Here is a 15,357-nt window from a genome sequence, read left to right as displayed (position 1 = left end):
TATGAAATTACTTGAGTTGACCCACATGAAATGCCTAGAACAGCACCGAGCCCTTAGTAAGTGCTCAATCAATGCAAACTATTCCTATATGGCTTTCTCAATGGGTGTTTTCTGCTTTCCTACATAGCCTGCTTGTTCCTGGCTACAAGTGTCTTTTCAAATTATTTTATTTAATTAATCTGTTTATTTTTCAGATAGAATCTAGTCTCGCTCTGTCACCCAGGCTGGAGTGCAGCGGTGTGATCTCAGCTCACTGCAACCTCCACTTCCCAGGTTCAAGCAATCCTCCTATCTCAGCCTCCTGAGTAGCTAGGATTACAGGCATGTGCCACCATGCCCAGCTATTTTTTTTTTTTTTTTTTTTTTTTTGTATTTTTAGTAGACATGGGGTTTCACCATGTTAGCCAGGCTGGTCTCGAACTCCTGACCTCAAGTGATCCACCCACCTCGGCCTCGCAAAGTGCTGGGATTGTAGACATGAGCCACTGCACCCTCCCTGGCTACAAGTCTTTATGATTGCTATCCTGTCAGGATAGCTCTTCTACCTCCTTACTTAGCCAACTCTTGTTCATCCTTCAGGACTCCTCTTTAAGCGTCACTTCCTCCAGGAAGTCCTGCCTAACTACGTTCATCTATTCCCAGATTAGGTTAGCTATACCTCCAACATTTACTTTCAATACTCAGCACACTCATAGTTAATTACTTTTTCAAGGTCTGTCTTCCTCTTGGAACATGAAGGCAACATCTACCTTGCTCCTTTGTGTGGAATATAGCACATAGCACCGTAAACACACCACATGTCAAATAGGTGCTGGTAAGCATTTAGACACAGGTAGTCATGGGATTGATCTAGAGCAGGGTTGTCCAGTCTTTTGGCTTCCCTGGGCCACATTGGAAGAGGAAGAAATGTCTTGGGCCACACGTAAAACACACTAACGATAGCTGATGAACTAAAAAAAAAAAAAAAAAATCTCATAATGTGTTAAGAAAGTTTACAAATTTATTTTGGGCCACATTCAAAGCTGTCCTGGGCCACATGTGGCCCTCAGACAGTGAGTTGGACAAGCTTGATCTAGAGGATGCCAGCAACTAGCTGGATCCCTGAGCAACCCGCTTAGTCCTGCTAAGCCTTACTTTCCTCTACTGTAAAATATGGATGGTAATAGTGGCTACCTCAGAAGGGTTGCAGAGATGAAAAGGTCTGTACAGCACTTAGAAGAATGGCTCATGGAGGATTTTTGATTTTTTTTTTAACCTGAGCCACATGCAAATGTATCTTCACACTAACAGTTACTTATTTTTGAGTAAATAATGTAAAAAGCATTACCCCCAAGTAATTCAGTGAATCCTTTACCACCAATATCAGAGGCCACAATGGTAACCAACATCTGACCTCACCCACTACAGAAATAAAAACCATGTAAGGGCCAACAAGGATCATATGCATCCCCCGACCCCTCACCAATGCTCCACTTCAATCCCAACTGAAAGTTTATTTATTGCTATCGGTTTTTCATCATAAAAGTAATCTCAAGATGTGGTAAATCTTCAAATGATACCTAAATGTGTATGACTAACTTGAAAGTTCCTACTGTGATTTTATTTCATGTGGAATGCAAATTCATGTCTTAGAGCTCATCATAGTAACTAAGTAAACTGCCACCTTTCTTCATAGCATTTTACTGGAATATATAGCAAAACTTGGGCATATGACTGCAATATTTAAGAGTGATGTAATCTGATATTGGCTTGCTAACCCCCAAAAGTTAGAATTGAAAATATTTAAAGAATTATTCTTATACAGTTAATTTTGGGGGAAAATGGGAGAAAACAACCCCCCAAACTCCCTTTCTTTTCAAAAAAAAGTGTTAGAAGTTTTGCTATTTAAGTATGAGCTTTCATTACCATCAGCAATAGAATTAGATATAAGCAAGAATGAGCTTGCTTGGATGTCAGCTGGGATTTCATATGACAGGCAACAAGTGCTGCTTCACAAAGAATTCTTTTCCATACCTTTAGTTTTGAAACTGAAAATCTTAGAACCACCTTCTAGCCTGGCACCTGGTCCTAGAAATTCCGGAAGCTGTCAAGTCCCTTTGCTCAGGCCCTAATGGAAAGGCTACTCTAAAGGATTTAAAGAAGTCCAGCCTATAGTTTGGCAAATTGATCCCGTAAAGCTTCCATTCCTCCTACCCTAAGCATTCCTAATATAATCCCTGGTTAGATTGATGGCAATTGACATGAATTGAATTATGAAACAGCTTTGGGAGCCATTTGTAAACTGTAAATGAAGTGTGCTCTCCTATTGCCCCACCTGGGACAAATTGCCAGCTGAGTTTATCATAACCCCATTGTATCCATCTGTTTGTCATTTGGTTAAACCAATTTGTACCTAAAGAAAGAAGGCTGAAAGCTGAAGGTCAAATAATACATCTTTTTTTTTTTTTTTTCTCTCATCTTTGACTACTGAGTAGTTTTGGACTTTTCTCTGCAATTCATTTAGTGTAGAGCAAATCCTGCATAAAACCAGTCTGCAAAATTGACAGAGTCACAGGCTTTTCTGAGCGGGAGGTTTTCTCTCACCCTGTTGTGTTTGCCCTGAGTAATCTATGGGATCACATCTCTTCTCTTAGAGCAGGGTGTTTAACCGGCAGTCCATAGATCCCCAAGGGTTTCCTGGATAGAATTCAAGGGGTCCCTGGACTTGGATTGGAAAAAATATATATATCCTTAGTTTTACCAATGGAAATTTAGCAGTTTCTTCAAAAATGAATGTAGACAATAAATCACAATCGTATTAACAATTCTTGTGACCCTATCAACATTAGAATCACAGGTATTTTCTTATCTGGTTACATCCGGATAACCATCCGGTTACAATGGTCGCACATATCTTGAAATAGCAGTTATGTTTATCACTACTTTGAAATTAGTATAGTTATTAAATCCATTGCTAGGTTTTTAAATTTAATGTATTAATAAAGAAGTATATTATTTCATGATTTTTATTATTTTGATCATTCTTTACAATACAATTGATTTCCTTTGTGAACCTATATATTTGACGCATTTAAAAACATCACTCTAAGAAGGGGTTCATAGGCTTCATTGGATTGTCAAAGTGGCACAAGCCAGGTTAAAGCATGCTGTTGTCTTAGATCAGGGGTTGGTAAACTTTTTCTCACAGGATCAGATAGTAAATATTCTGTGCTTTGCCAGCTGTGTGAACTGTCTCAACTGTTCAACTCTGCCACTGTAGTAAGAAAGCAGCCATAAACAGTACCTAAATGGGTGTGGTTGTGTTCCAGTAAAACTTTATTTACTAACACTGGCAGCTGGCTGAAATTTGCCAACCCTGATTTAGGGCATCATGCTATTTCTAAGTTGAATTCTGAAGATATTTTAATTCAGCTCAATCACCCTTTATTGGATACCTCCTATGAGCATATGTTCATACAAATATGTATGTATTGAGCATCTCATGTGAAAAACATACAAGAGATTTAGGGATGAATAAATAAGCTGTAGACTCTATCCTTGGATAGTCTACTGGGGAATGCAGATGGACAGAGTTCAGAGGAGTAGTAAGTGTTGTAGGCAGGCATGGCGACCAGGAACCTAGAGAAACATAAGCTTGATCTGACCTAGTTTTGAAGGAAGGAAGGCTTCTTATGGGAGCAAAGAAGGACACATCAGAGATTACCAGGCAAAAGGGGAGGGAGGAAGCAACATGAAAGGCTTAGGCTGAGGAAGCCACTTAAGCAATTGCTTGGAGGCAAGAAGAAAATGTTCCTGGAATTGCTTAGAAAGCCTGGAGCTCTGTGGGGTGGTGAGAGATAGGTAGGCGAGGATCACACCAAACAAAGGCCTTATGGAGGAGCCCATATGTATCCTGAAGGGAATAGGGAACTATGGAAAGTTGTTAAACAGGAAAGGGACTGGTAGTGTTCCCGTCTTTGAAAGATCATGCAGACATCTCAAGGAACACGGAGATGAAGAAGACAAAGTCACCATGTTTAACGAGCTCACAGCCCTGGAGAAAAGACAGAAATATAAAATTATACTGGAAGGTGATCTAATCAGTGTGGTAGTAGAATCAGATTCAAGGCATGGGATTGTCTGGAGGAAAGTCTTTTTAATTCTGTTTCTGAGATGATGCTTAGAAGGAATAATGTGAGAGAAAATACTTAGGGAGGGAGCCATCAAGTAACCCTGCGTCTTCCAGAAAGCATCCCATTGTGGGTTGGTAGGTTCGATGTGGAAAGAAGGAAGCCAAGGTGTCTGTTGTGCTACAATTAGGCTTCTGGTCCCCTCCCTCTAAGGCCAGTAGAGTGGCCTCTACTGTCAAGGCTATTCTGGACGTTCTGCTGTATCCCCTAGAGGACAGTTTCCTGCTCCAACAAATTCCACTCTCAAAAGTATTTTCCTAGCAGGATTTAACCAGTTTTAGCAATTTCCTAGTTAACGTCTATGACATGCTTGAGCTTCACTCTTCATCTCAGCTCCATCTTTCTGGAACAGGAGTTCTCAAACCGAGAGGTGAAATAGGATAGAAAAGAGAATACCACAGGCTCTCACGCACAGTAAAAAAGAGAATCATTCTGTGAAACTTGTTTCAGGTGTGTGTGTGTGTGTGTGGTGTTTACTGGGTCACAATGTCCAGTGTATATCTTACTGTTGATCATTCAAAAACAGCTCTGATATGTGATAAATCCAGAGCATGTTTGAGGTTGAACAGGCTTCATTTGCCATGTGTTGGTATTGAATTCAAGTTCAAGGAACAGATTCCTCTCAGGGGCTAATGACACCCACTTTCTTTATTTTTGGAATTGTAGAGTTGGAAATGCCATCTAAGGTATTCTAGGAGGAAAAGTTTAGTGCAGTGTGTTTCAAATTATGGGCCACAGCACTTCAGTGAGGGGCAAGATCAATTTAGTGGTCTTTACCAGCATTTTGTTTTTCTAAAGAAGTAGAAAAGAACGGAAAAGGAGAGAAAGAAAGGAGAAACATGAATAAGGTAGTAAAGCTAAATATTTTTTATTGAAACTTTTTTCAGCTCTGTATTCATATATAATATACGTATTCATGTGCATAGGTATATTTACTATGGAAAAATGTATTACTTACTGTGAATCAAGGTCAGAGATGCTGAATTAAGTAGCTCCCACCCTGATCAGGAAGTCACTTGTTACATTATCATCCTTGATTGAGGACCACCCAGTTTTGCTTTAATATACTCATCGAAGCACAGCTCATCCCTTCCAAGGCAGTCAGCTTCATTGTCAGTCATTCCTAATGGACATCAAAAGGTTTTCCTGCCATTGGCTTCTCTGTAAGAAACCACTGGGCCTCTTAGTCCAATATGGAAAACACAGAAGCTTTCCACACCATCTTTATTTGTCTGTCTCTTATGTAAACACACCATCCTATCCTTACTAAGTTTCCTCCACCTAAGCCAGCAGTACCCACTCTTTGGATTCTGTATCAAGTGGAGATAGGTCTAGAGCAACTTCTGCCCAGTGATCAGCATAGAGAACCATGTCTCCCTAGGATGTGGATTCTGGGACTTAGACTTCGCCCAGGATTCTAGTTCACAGTGACCTATTCAAATACAGTTCTTGAAATGTGCTATTTTGTGCTGGCTTCCTACTGGTCCTTAGAGGTACTGTTTCTGCACTGATGCTCAGATGTATTATATCCCCAGTTTATTAGGTTATAAACTCCCTGAAAATGGAACTGTGCTTATACTTCCCTGGAGCCTCCCGGAATATAACTTTTGTGTTGGGTGCCTGGTTGATAATCATACATCATTTACCAATCCACTAGCCCATGGCAGCCACCTATGGGGTTTGATAGTATCAAGAAAAATGATTGCTCACTAAGGTTGAGATTGGCAATGGGTAAGGTAGTCAGAACACTTCAAGAAAGGAATTAAAATAGAAAGATATACCACCCAGTAGTTCTGTGACTTTGGGTAAATTATTTTTCTTCAGTGACCATGTGGGTAGAATGAGAGACTGGGTCAGATCAGTGACTCTCAAAGCTTTTGGGATCATAATTTTATCTTTGAGAATCTGATAAAAGTGAAGGACCCTTTACTTAGAAAAATGAAATGTGTTCATGTGTAAAATCTTGCATACAATTTCTGAGAGCCCTCAGACACTTGGACTAAATTATCTCTAAGATTTCACCCAGCTCTGATAGCCAGGTTGGATTCTAACAATGCCATTGGTAAGTGGCAAAATGAACCAGTGAGTGAGCCTTGATTAAGTGAATTGATGAACTGGGTTTTGAGTACCCACTGCTGGTTGCATACTCTATTCCCCACCTGAACTCCCCTGCCCAGTAACCTTCCAAAGGTGAGCCACTGATCTCCTGAGGTATAGGGTGTCTGGCCCAACCCTATCTCACTACTTGGCAAAATGCTTGAAGTGTAGGCCCTGCTGGTGACTGCCCATGTTTTTTGTTGTTGAGGTTGTTTTTCTTTTTGAGACAGGGTCTCACTTTGTCACCAGGCTGGAGTACATTGGTGTGATCACAGCTCACTGCAGCTTCAACCTCCCAAGCTCAAGCAATCCTCCCACCCCCAACTTTCTTTTTTTTTTTTTTTTAAAGTTTTTTGCAGAGACAAGGTCTTACTATGTTGCCCAGGCTGGTCTTGAACTACTGGGCTCAAGCAATCCACCCACCTCAGCCTCCTTACTAGCTGAGATTATAGGCGTGTACCACCATGCCTGGCTAACTTTTATTTTTTGATTAAACATAGTCATAGTCAAACATAATTAAGACATAGCCTAGGCTGGTCTTGAACCCCTGGGCTCCAGCTATCCTCCCACCTCAGCCTTCCAAAGTGCTGGGGTTACAGGCTTAAGCCACCCCACCAGTTGGCCAGGTGTCCACCTGTTTCTCGGGGTTGGCAGCCCATTCTCAGTCAACTTCTCACCCTCTGGCCTTTTCATTGTTGAATACATTGCCAAGATAGTGTTGCTCTAGTGATCTGACCAACAACTTTGTAGTTAGGATAAAGTGATTTTTTTCAGTCAAAAAAAAAGATAAAGCTGTTTTGGGAGATGATTTAAGACAATACTTTTGCCTGGTCGTCTCTTTCTCAGCCTCACCTTTGTACTTTTGTACCTCAAGAGACTCTAAAAACATTCAAATAAAAAACTCATGACAAAATCAGAGGCAAAATGTTAAAGGTTTGGAACTGGCATTCAATCTGCATGAGCTCATCTCTCTCACTCTATAGAATAAAAATAAATGCTAATGATTTCAATCTCTTATTTGCTGGAAATTAGAGTTTTTCTTTTCTGCATTAAATGGACATGTACAAAATCATCTCCTTTTTGTTTTGCTGTAGTTTTTTCATAAAGATTGTTGCAGGTATTTACAGGTAGTCCTGGGTAAATAACAGCAGACTGTGAGAATAGATATGGGTTATTTCTTCTATAAATATCACAAGGGAAGCTTAGCAAAGGATAACAGGAGAGTTTTATCTAAAGATCACATCTTTTCTGACTTTACTTTTAGATATCCCCTGTGGTTTTCCTCTGCGAAGTGATTTTGTTCTAATTTGAGTTTGTAAATGTGTTTCCTTCCACTCACCGAGGTTTTCTCTTTGATGATAAAGTTAGTTTACATGAGAATTCCATCTTTCGGGAAAGAACATCAGGAAAGAGAAACCAGCCCTGCTTCCTCCATGGGCATACTCTATGAACTCTGCTTTTCCAAACACATTAACACACTACTCCCAGCTCAGTAAATTTGAGGAAGCATCATTTACTGGGCGTAAGGACTCCATCAGGCTTTCAGTCGTTCCTGCTAATGAAAAACTGGGTGAGCTTATATTAAGGAAATTAGCTGTTCACCCCGGCATCTTCTTTTAGCAAAATGAGTCTCTATTTCCTTGCCTCGTAAGTTGCTCATCAAAGACAAACAGAACTTTTTTGTTTCCTGCCTTCCCCTAAATAGCTGTGGGCAGAGGTGTTTAACAACAGAACACCTGAGAGGCGGCCAGGGAGCAAGCAAAGTGATGGGGAATTGCCTCTCACCCGCCATCACTCCAGTTTTTCATCCAGTATTAAGGGTCTTCTAAATCTAACCTCATCTTACCAATCCAAGTTGGCCTCACCATTTATCAGCTATGTGACCTTGGGCAAGTTACTTACCCATTCAGTGCCTTAGTTCCCTTATCTGTCAACAAAAAAAAGGTGGGGGTGTTTAATATTACTACCTACTGCATAGGGCATTTGTGAGAAGTAAATGAGTTAGAAGGGTGCTTGGTAGATGGAAAGCCCTTGATGTTATTAGCACAAAGCCTGTACTCCCCTTAGACCATTCACACTGTCCTCAGGCCACACACAATTATTTCCAACTTTTATCTTGTAGTTCTTATTACCTGGAATGTTCTTTTTTTCTCCCTTTCAGCTAGGATGTCCACATAGAGCAGAGCTATCCAGTAGAAATACAATGAAAGCCTATGTGAAAGTTTACGTTTTCTAAGAGTGGCACTTAAAGGGCAACAAGAAAGAAATGAAATTAATTTCAGTAATATATTTTAACCCACTGTATCCAAAATATACTCATTTGAACATATAACCCATATAAAAATTACTGAGCTATTTCACATTCTTTTTTATTTTTCTTTAAAATTCAGTGTACATTTTATGCTATAGCACATCTCAATTCAGACACATTTCAAGTGCTGACTGACTATCACATGGGTAGTGGTACCGTATTGGATCACGCAGGTATAGAGTAAGTAGGCAGCTATAAGATACTCGTTTTGTGAATAAGTCCCTTGCATAGTGGCTGGTACCTGCTGAGTGTTTACAATTTGATGCCAGGTACTAGGCTGGAGAGATATATCTTATTTAATTTTTATGACTGTCCTGTTAGGTAGGTTCTTTTATTATTCTCATTTTACAGATGGGAAAACTGAGTCTTAAAGGAATTGAGTAGCAGCTAGTAAGTAGGAGAGTCAGGATTTGAACTCCAGAGCTCATCCTCCCGCCTTCTGTTTATTACCTCCCAGACAGGAGCTCTAAGCAAAGGTCTGCCTTCTCTGAAGGGTCCTCCAAAGGACATGTAAAAATTCAGCACATTGGCCTAGCTGTATAATTCGTTAAGACTAAGAATGTCCGTGAACAGATTCTTCTTGGGTTTTCCCATGACAATTCATGCAATTAGTCACCCTATAAAACTTATATTTATTTTGTGAACAGATTGTGAATAGACGGAATCTGTGTTCTTCTGACCTCTGGGGATGGGGACTGCCAAAGGGAGGATTGTTTGTGAACATCTGGAAAGCAGAGTCCTTGAAAGTGAATTCCTACGTGAAGATCTTTTCATCATAGCGAGGGCCTTACAAGGAAAAGCGGATGGTCTTTAAGCAGTGTTTACAACTGACCCTAAAAATAATCTCCTTGTTTTTATCGGCAGGGACTTGCAAATGATGACTTGTGATTTCAAATCAGGATTAATTTCAGATAGGAAATGTTAACTTACTTTTACGAGTATTGCTTCCAGAGTTCAAATGCTGTTAGTTTACACGGCCAGCTAGCTTCCCTTCGCTCTGGTATTTCTGAACTACTGCTTCTTCTTTTTCTCTAATCAATAAAGGCCAGATTTCGACAAGAGGTGGACCTTAATCCATGAGCGGATCCAGATGGACTCCATGGTTATCAAGGGCCTCGATCCAGATACCAACTACCAGTTTGCCGTGAGGGCGATGAATTCCCATGGCCCCAGCCCCCGCAGCTGGCCCAGCGACATCATCCGGACCCTCTGTGAGTACCAGGGCCCTTCTGAGGGACCCAGGGAGCTGCCTATCTGGGTGTGCCTCATGAAGACTGGCTTGATCTGGATGCCGTGCAGAAGGATAGCCTGGAAAAGGACTAACCCCAGGCTTTCCTCCTGCGGTTTTCCCAGCCTTTTGGAAGTTAGAGGCTGTCAAGAGGGACACAGGCTGTTTCTATGTCCTGGAGGTCAGCAGAGGATTTATTTTTGTTGCATCCTTGGGAAGTTTGAGGTCAGTTTTCTTTCACAGTCACACAACAGACCACATAGCAAAATGATGTGCAGCCTTCCCCCTCCTTTTCATATTTTGAGAAAACGAGTTAATCTTAGAACCATACGAGAAAAAACTAAGGCCCCTGGAGGCTTTAGGGTTTGTGTTCGCCTGAAAATAAAGGATGTTCAAACAACATTAACTCCTCTGAATGATGGTCGAGGAGTATCAAAGAAGTTGAGCGCCGACATGGAGCTGTGGCTGTAGCCAATGGTGTAAGTTCTCATAGTGCCTAGGGGACGCTTGGGCCAGTGTTCATCAAATCACCTGGGGGTTTTGTTAAAAGTCAGATTCTGGTTTTGGTCTGGGTTTTAACAAACTCCCACACGATTCCAAGAACCATTCTTGGATTGGCAAGGGCTTAGACCACTTTGGCAAGCCCAGTCCAGTTTAGAGGTTTTTTGTATTTGGGGAGTGGAGGGTATATTTCCATAAACCTAGAACCGTGTGTAGCAGGGAGAACTGAGAACGGAAATGTTGGCACTTTTTTGTTTGAAGACTCAGATCTTTTCAGTGTTGCCAATACATTCCTCCGGTAGGGCCTGGTGCTCCTCTGGGTCCTCTTTACCCTGAAAAGGTGCTGTCAGAAAGAAGCCAGCACTGGTAGCTGGCTTAACCCGCCAATATGAAGCCCTGTTTTTAATTGGTTAGCGGAGCTGAATAAACTCCTCTCCTCACAAAGCATCCACACAGCTGACATCCAGGGTCACTGCTGTGTTCAGGGGTAGAGATTCAGGAGGTTCCCCAAATCTGAGGAATTTTGGCTCCTTTGAAAACAACCCCTACCCTAACCTTGAATGTCAGGTCGCCTTTTGTCAAATTAAATTGTTGGGTTATATAGGGAGGCTATACTCCAAAACACACACATGCGCACATACACATACGCACACATGCACACACAGATGCACATGCTCGTGCACCCGATAAGTACTATTGACCACCCAGACAAACAAATGTTTTCACTCTTCTTCTTTAGAATTTGGAAGCTTAAACTTTCAAGCCACATGCCAAGGGCTGACAGCCTTCTTTCTGGAAGAAATGTTAACGATTCGATTTAAAGGAAGGCCTTGTTTGATTACTCTTTGGCTGAACTTTGTGGAATAACAGGAGCTAGGGCTGACAGTACTTTGAAACACTGAGTTCGTCTTTTTGCACTACAAAGTGAGCAGCCATTTGATGCCGTGTCTCCACCTGCCCTCCCCATGGAACACCTGCTCCCATTTTGTGAGCTGCTCCAGGCTCACCTCTTTCAGTCTATCCTTTAGCTTCCCCTTCTTCATAGAGTCAAGAACGTAGAATAAAGATGAGATACAACAAGCACATGCCGATTTAGATGTGTGCATAGAGATTGGAGTCAGTGAAGAATGGGTGGGTTGGGGCACCTGTCATGCTGCTCCTGCTGCTGCTTCTTTTTTTTTTTTTTTCCTTGAGTCGGAATCTCGCTCTGTCGCCCAGGCTGGAGTGCAATGGAGTACAGTGATCTCAGCTCACTGCAACCTCCGCCTCCCAGGTTCAAGCAATTCTCTTGCCTCGGCCTCCCGAGTAGCTGGTATTACAGGCACCCACCAGGATGCCTGGCTAATTTTTGTATTTTTAGTAGAGGTGGAATTTCACCATGTTGGCCAGGCCGGTCTCTTTGGCCAGGATGGTCTCGAACTCCTGACCTTGTGATCCACCCTCCTTGGCCTTCCAAAGTGCTGGGATTACGAGCATGAGCCATGGTGCCTGGCCTCATACTGCTTCTTTTTTAATGGAAACACTGATCTGGTCTTAGAGTTTCTGATTCTAATTTCCCCATTGCTGGATTCTGCTTTTCTGGATTAAGTGGATAAGTTATGTGAAAGTGTTTTACAGATCTGTAAGATTTTATTATAATTGGCCTTTTATGTGAAGTAAAATTTTAAAATTTCAAAGTAATTGTGGGTGGGAAAGCTGGACAAAACCATGCTAAGTCAGTGAAAATTCTCAGTTATGAAACTTTATTAAATAGACATAATTTTACTGCTTCTAGGTATACACAGTTACTCAGATCAGAATAACAAAATTTATTAGCTGCCCTGTTTCATGAATACAAAAGCATGTGCTATAATTAGTATTTCAATTGTGGTTTTTCTCTCTGGTCATTTCTGATATTTTGGAAAACCCTTTATTCTGGGATACATTTATATTTTTTATTTTGGTATTGGTTTAGACTATTATTTTGCTTCCAAAACATGCTTTTCCCATACATAAAATTACCTAATTATCAAATAGCACTATCTAATTAGTGCTAAATTAATAACAATTTAACTAATTAACAAATTACTTCAAATTAATAAATTTTGAATAATACAAAATAATATCAGAGCTACCACTGGGAAGGTGTACTATGAGCCAGGCATTGTGCTGCGCCGTTTACCTACAAAACCCATTTAATCCTCACAGAAACACTGTGCTGGGGGAATAGTGTCCCCTTTTTACGGATTAAAAAATTGAGTTTTTGGGCCGGGCGCAGTGGCTCAAGCCTGTAATCCCAGCACTTTGGGAGGCCGAGACGGGCGGATCACGAGGTCAGGAGATCGAGACCATCCTGGCGAACATGGTGAAACCCCGTCTCTACTAAAAAATACAAAAAACTAGCCGGGCGAGGTGGCAGGCGCCTGTAGTCCCAGTTACTCGGGAGGGTGAGCCAGGAGAATGGTGTAAACCCAGGAGGCAGAGCTTGCAGTGAGCTGAGATCCGGCCACTGTACTTCAGCCTGGGCGACAGAGCGAGACTCCATCTCAAAAAAAAAAAAAAAAAAATTGAGTTTTTGAAAGCTAATGTATTTTGGCAAGATTGATCATTGTAAAGGCAGGATTTGAACTTGGGTTTGGCTGACTGTGAAGCTGCTTCCCTAAGTGAGATGCGTATAGAGAAGATTATTCTTCTGATGCAAAGTAATGTGAGAATGGTTAACATCAACAATTAATGAAAGACAGAGAATAGTCCATGTGGAATATATGGACTAAGGAGACTCTGACAACACAGAATAAAACCTCTAAAAGTTGCTTTTGTTTTTGTTTTTAATTTTTAGATTCACAGGGTACATGTGCAGGTTTGTTACATGGATGTATTGCACAATGGTGAGGTTTGAGCTTCAAGTGTACCCATCACACAAATAGTGACCATTGTGCCTAAGAAGTAATTTTTCACCCCCCTCCCCCAAACCTCCCCACTACCTTTTGGAGTCCCCAGTGTCTGTCATTTCCATCTTTATGTCCCCGTGTACCAATTGTTTAGTTCCCACTTGTGAGAGCATGCCGTGTTTGATTTTCTGCTTGTGAGTTATTTCACTTGGGATGACCTCCAGTTTCATTCATGTTGCTTAAAGGACGTGAATTTGTTCTTTGTTATGGCTGCATAATATTCCATGGTATATGTATACCACATTTTCTTTATCCAATCAAATTTTGATAGATACTTAGGTTGATTCCATGACTTTGCTATTGTGAATAGTGCTTCATAAATATGCAAGTGCAGGAGTCTTTTTCATACAATGATTTCTTTTCTTTTGGGTGGATGTCCAGTAGTGGGATTGCTGGCTCAATGATAGTTATATTTTTAGTTCTTTGAGAAATCTCCATATTGTTTTCCATAGAGATTGTACTCATTTGCATTCCCACAAACAGTGTATAAGCCTACGCTTTTCTCCACATTCATGCCAACATCTGGTAGCAAAGTTGCCATCAGGTCAAGTAAACATTCATGTAGATGGTGGGGAAGGGGAGGAGTGAGGATGAGATAAGCCCAAAGTGTAGAAATACCATCCTGGCCTCACAAATGTATTCAGAGTAGTGTTTTTTCGACTAGTCATTCTGACTGGTGTAAGATATCTCATTGTGGTTTTAATTTGCATTTCTCTGATGATTAGTGATACTGACCATTTTTTCATGAGTTTTTGGCCACTTGTATATCATTTTTTGAGAAATATCTGTTCATGTTGTAACCACCCAACGGTTCACCTTTCCGGCTGCCTAAACAGAGCCTATTTTTCAAGACAGGGGAATTGCAATGGAGAAAGAGTCTTTCACACAAAGCCAGCTGTGCAGGAGACCAGAGTTTTATTACTACTCCATCAGTCTCCTTGAGCATTCGGGGATCAGAATTTTTAAAGATAATTTGGTGGGTAGGGGCTCGGGAAATGTGGAGTGCTGATTGCTCAGGTTGGAGATGGAATCCTACGGGACTGAAGTGAGGTTGTCATGTTGTCTTCTCTTCCTGGGTGGGATCACAGAACTGGTTAAGCCAGATTACCAGACAGGGTGGTGTCAGCCGATCCATCCAATACAAGGTCTGCAAAATATCTCAAGCACTGATTTTAGGTTTTACAATAGTGATGTTATCCCCAGAAGCGATTTGGGGAGGCTCAAACTCTTAGAGCCAGAGGCTGCATGATTCCTAAAATGTAATTTCTAATCTTGTAGCTAGTTTGTTAGTTCTACAAAGGCTGACCGATCCCCAGTAAAGAAGGGGATCTTTTTGGGAAAGGGCTGTTATCAGTTTTGTTTCAGAGTCAAACCATAAACTGAATTCCTTCCCAAGATTAGTTCAGCCTACGCCCAGGAATGAATAAAGACAGCTTAAAGGTTAAAAGCAAGATGGAATCAGTTAAGTCTGATCTATTTCACTGTCATAATTTCCTCTGTTATAATTTTTGCAAAGGGGGTTTCAGTGTCCTTTGCCGACTTTTTAATGGGGTTGTTTCTTGTTTGAGTTGACTTCCTCATAGATTCTGGATATTAGTTCTTTTTCAGAGGCATGATTTGAAAATATTTCTCCCATTTGGTAGGTTGTCTGTTTACTCTGTTGATCTTTTTTTTTTGGCTGTGCAGAAACTTTTTAGTTTAAGTCCCATTTGTCTATTTTTGTTCTTGTTACATTTGCTTTTGGTTTAAAAACTCATAAGGTAAATTGCACATATAGAAATATGAGTAAAACATATATGTTGATTGAAAGTCAACGCGTATGTATTAGTATAGCTCTAGTATTTTACAGCTGGCAGCCCCTTAGATTAGTTAGTCCCAAATCAAGACAGAGAAACGTTTTGAACACCACTCTCCATTTGTGAGATCAGTATTTCTACATGTTGGGCTTACCCCATTCTCGTTCCTCTCACTCCTCTCTGTCTCCATGAATATTGACTTGATTCGATGCCCACTTTGCTCCTTGAACAGCCACCTTCACAACACAATGTTCAAGGAGACCCTTGAGGCTAAGTGCCCAGTGGGAACCTTGAGATCCCACCCAGGACACAGGCCACTCCCTGG

The 15,357-nt window shown here is 41.1% G+C and overlaps 1 protein-coding gene across 2 annotated transcripts in view; it reads left to right on the top strand.

Annotated features, from left to right (window-relative positions):
• EGFLAM (EGF like, fibronectin type III and laminin G domains) overlaps positions 1–15,357 on the top strand; it is a 199,709-nt gene that overhangs the window by 101,607 nt on the left and 82,745 nt on the right. For both annotated transcript variants that reach the window (XM_007961426.3, XM_007961430.3), the window contains exon 6: positions 9,622–9,788. In XM_007961426.3, the coding sequence (XP_007959617.3) occupies positions 9,622–9,788 (167 nt within the window). The remainder of the gene's footprint in view (positions 1–9,621; positions 9,789–15,357) is intronic.

The sequence above is a fragment of the Chlorocebus sabaeus genome, chromosome 4 (assembly GCF_047675955.1).
Source record: "Chlorocebus sabaeus isolate Y175 chromosome 4, mChlSab1.0.hap1, whole genome shotgun sequence".
Classification (NCBI taxonomy): Eukaryota; Metazoa; Chordata; class Mammalia; order Primates; family Cercopithecidae; genus Chlorocebus; species Chlorocebus sabaeus.
The sequence above is the reverse complement of the archived record's forward strand: the minus strand, read 5'-3'. Positions and strand labels throughout refer to the sequence as shown.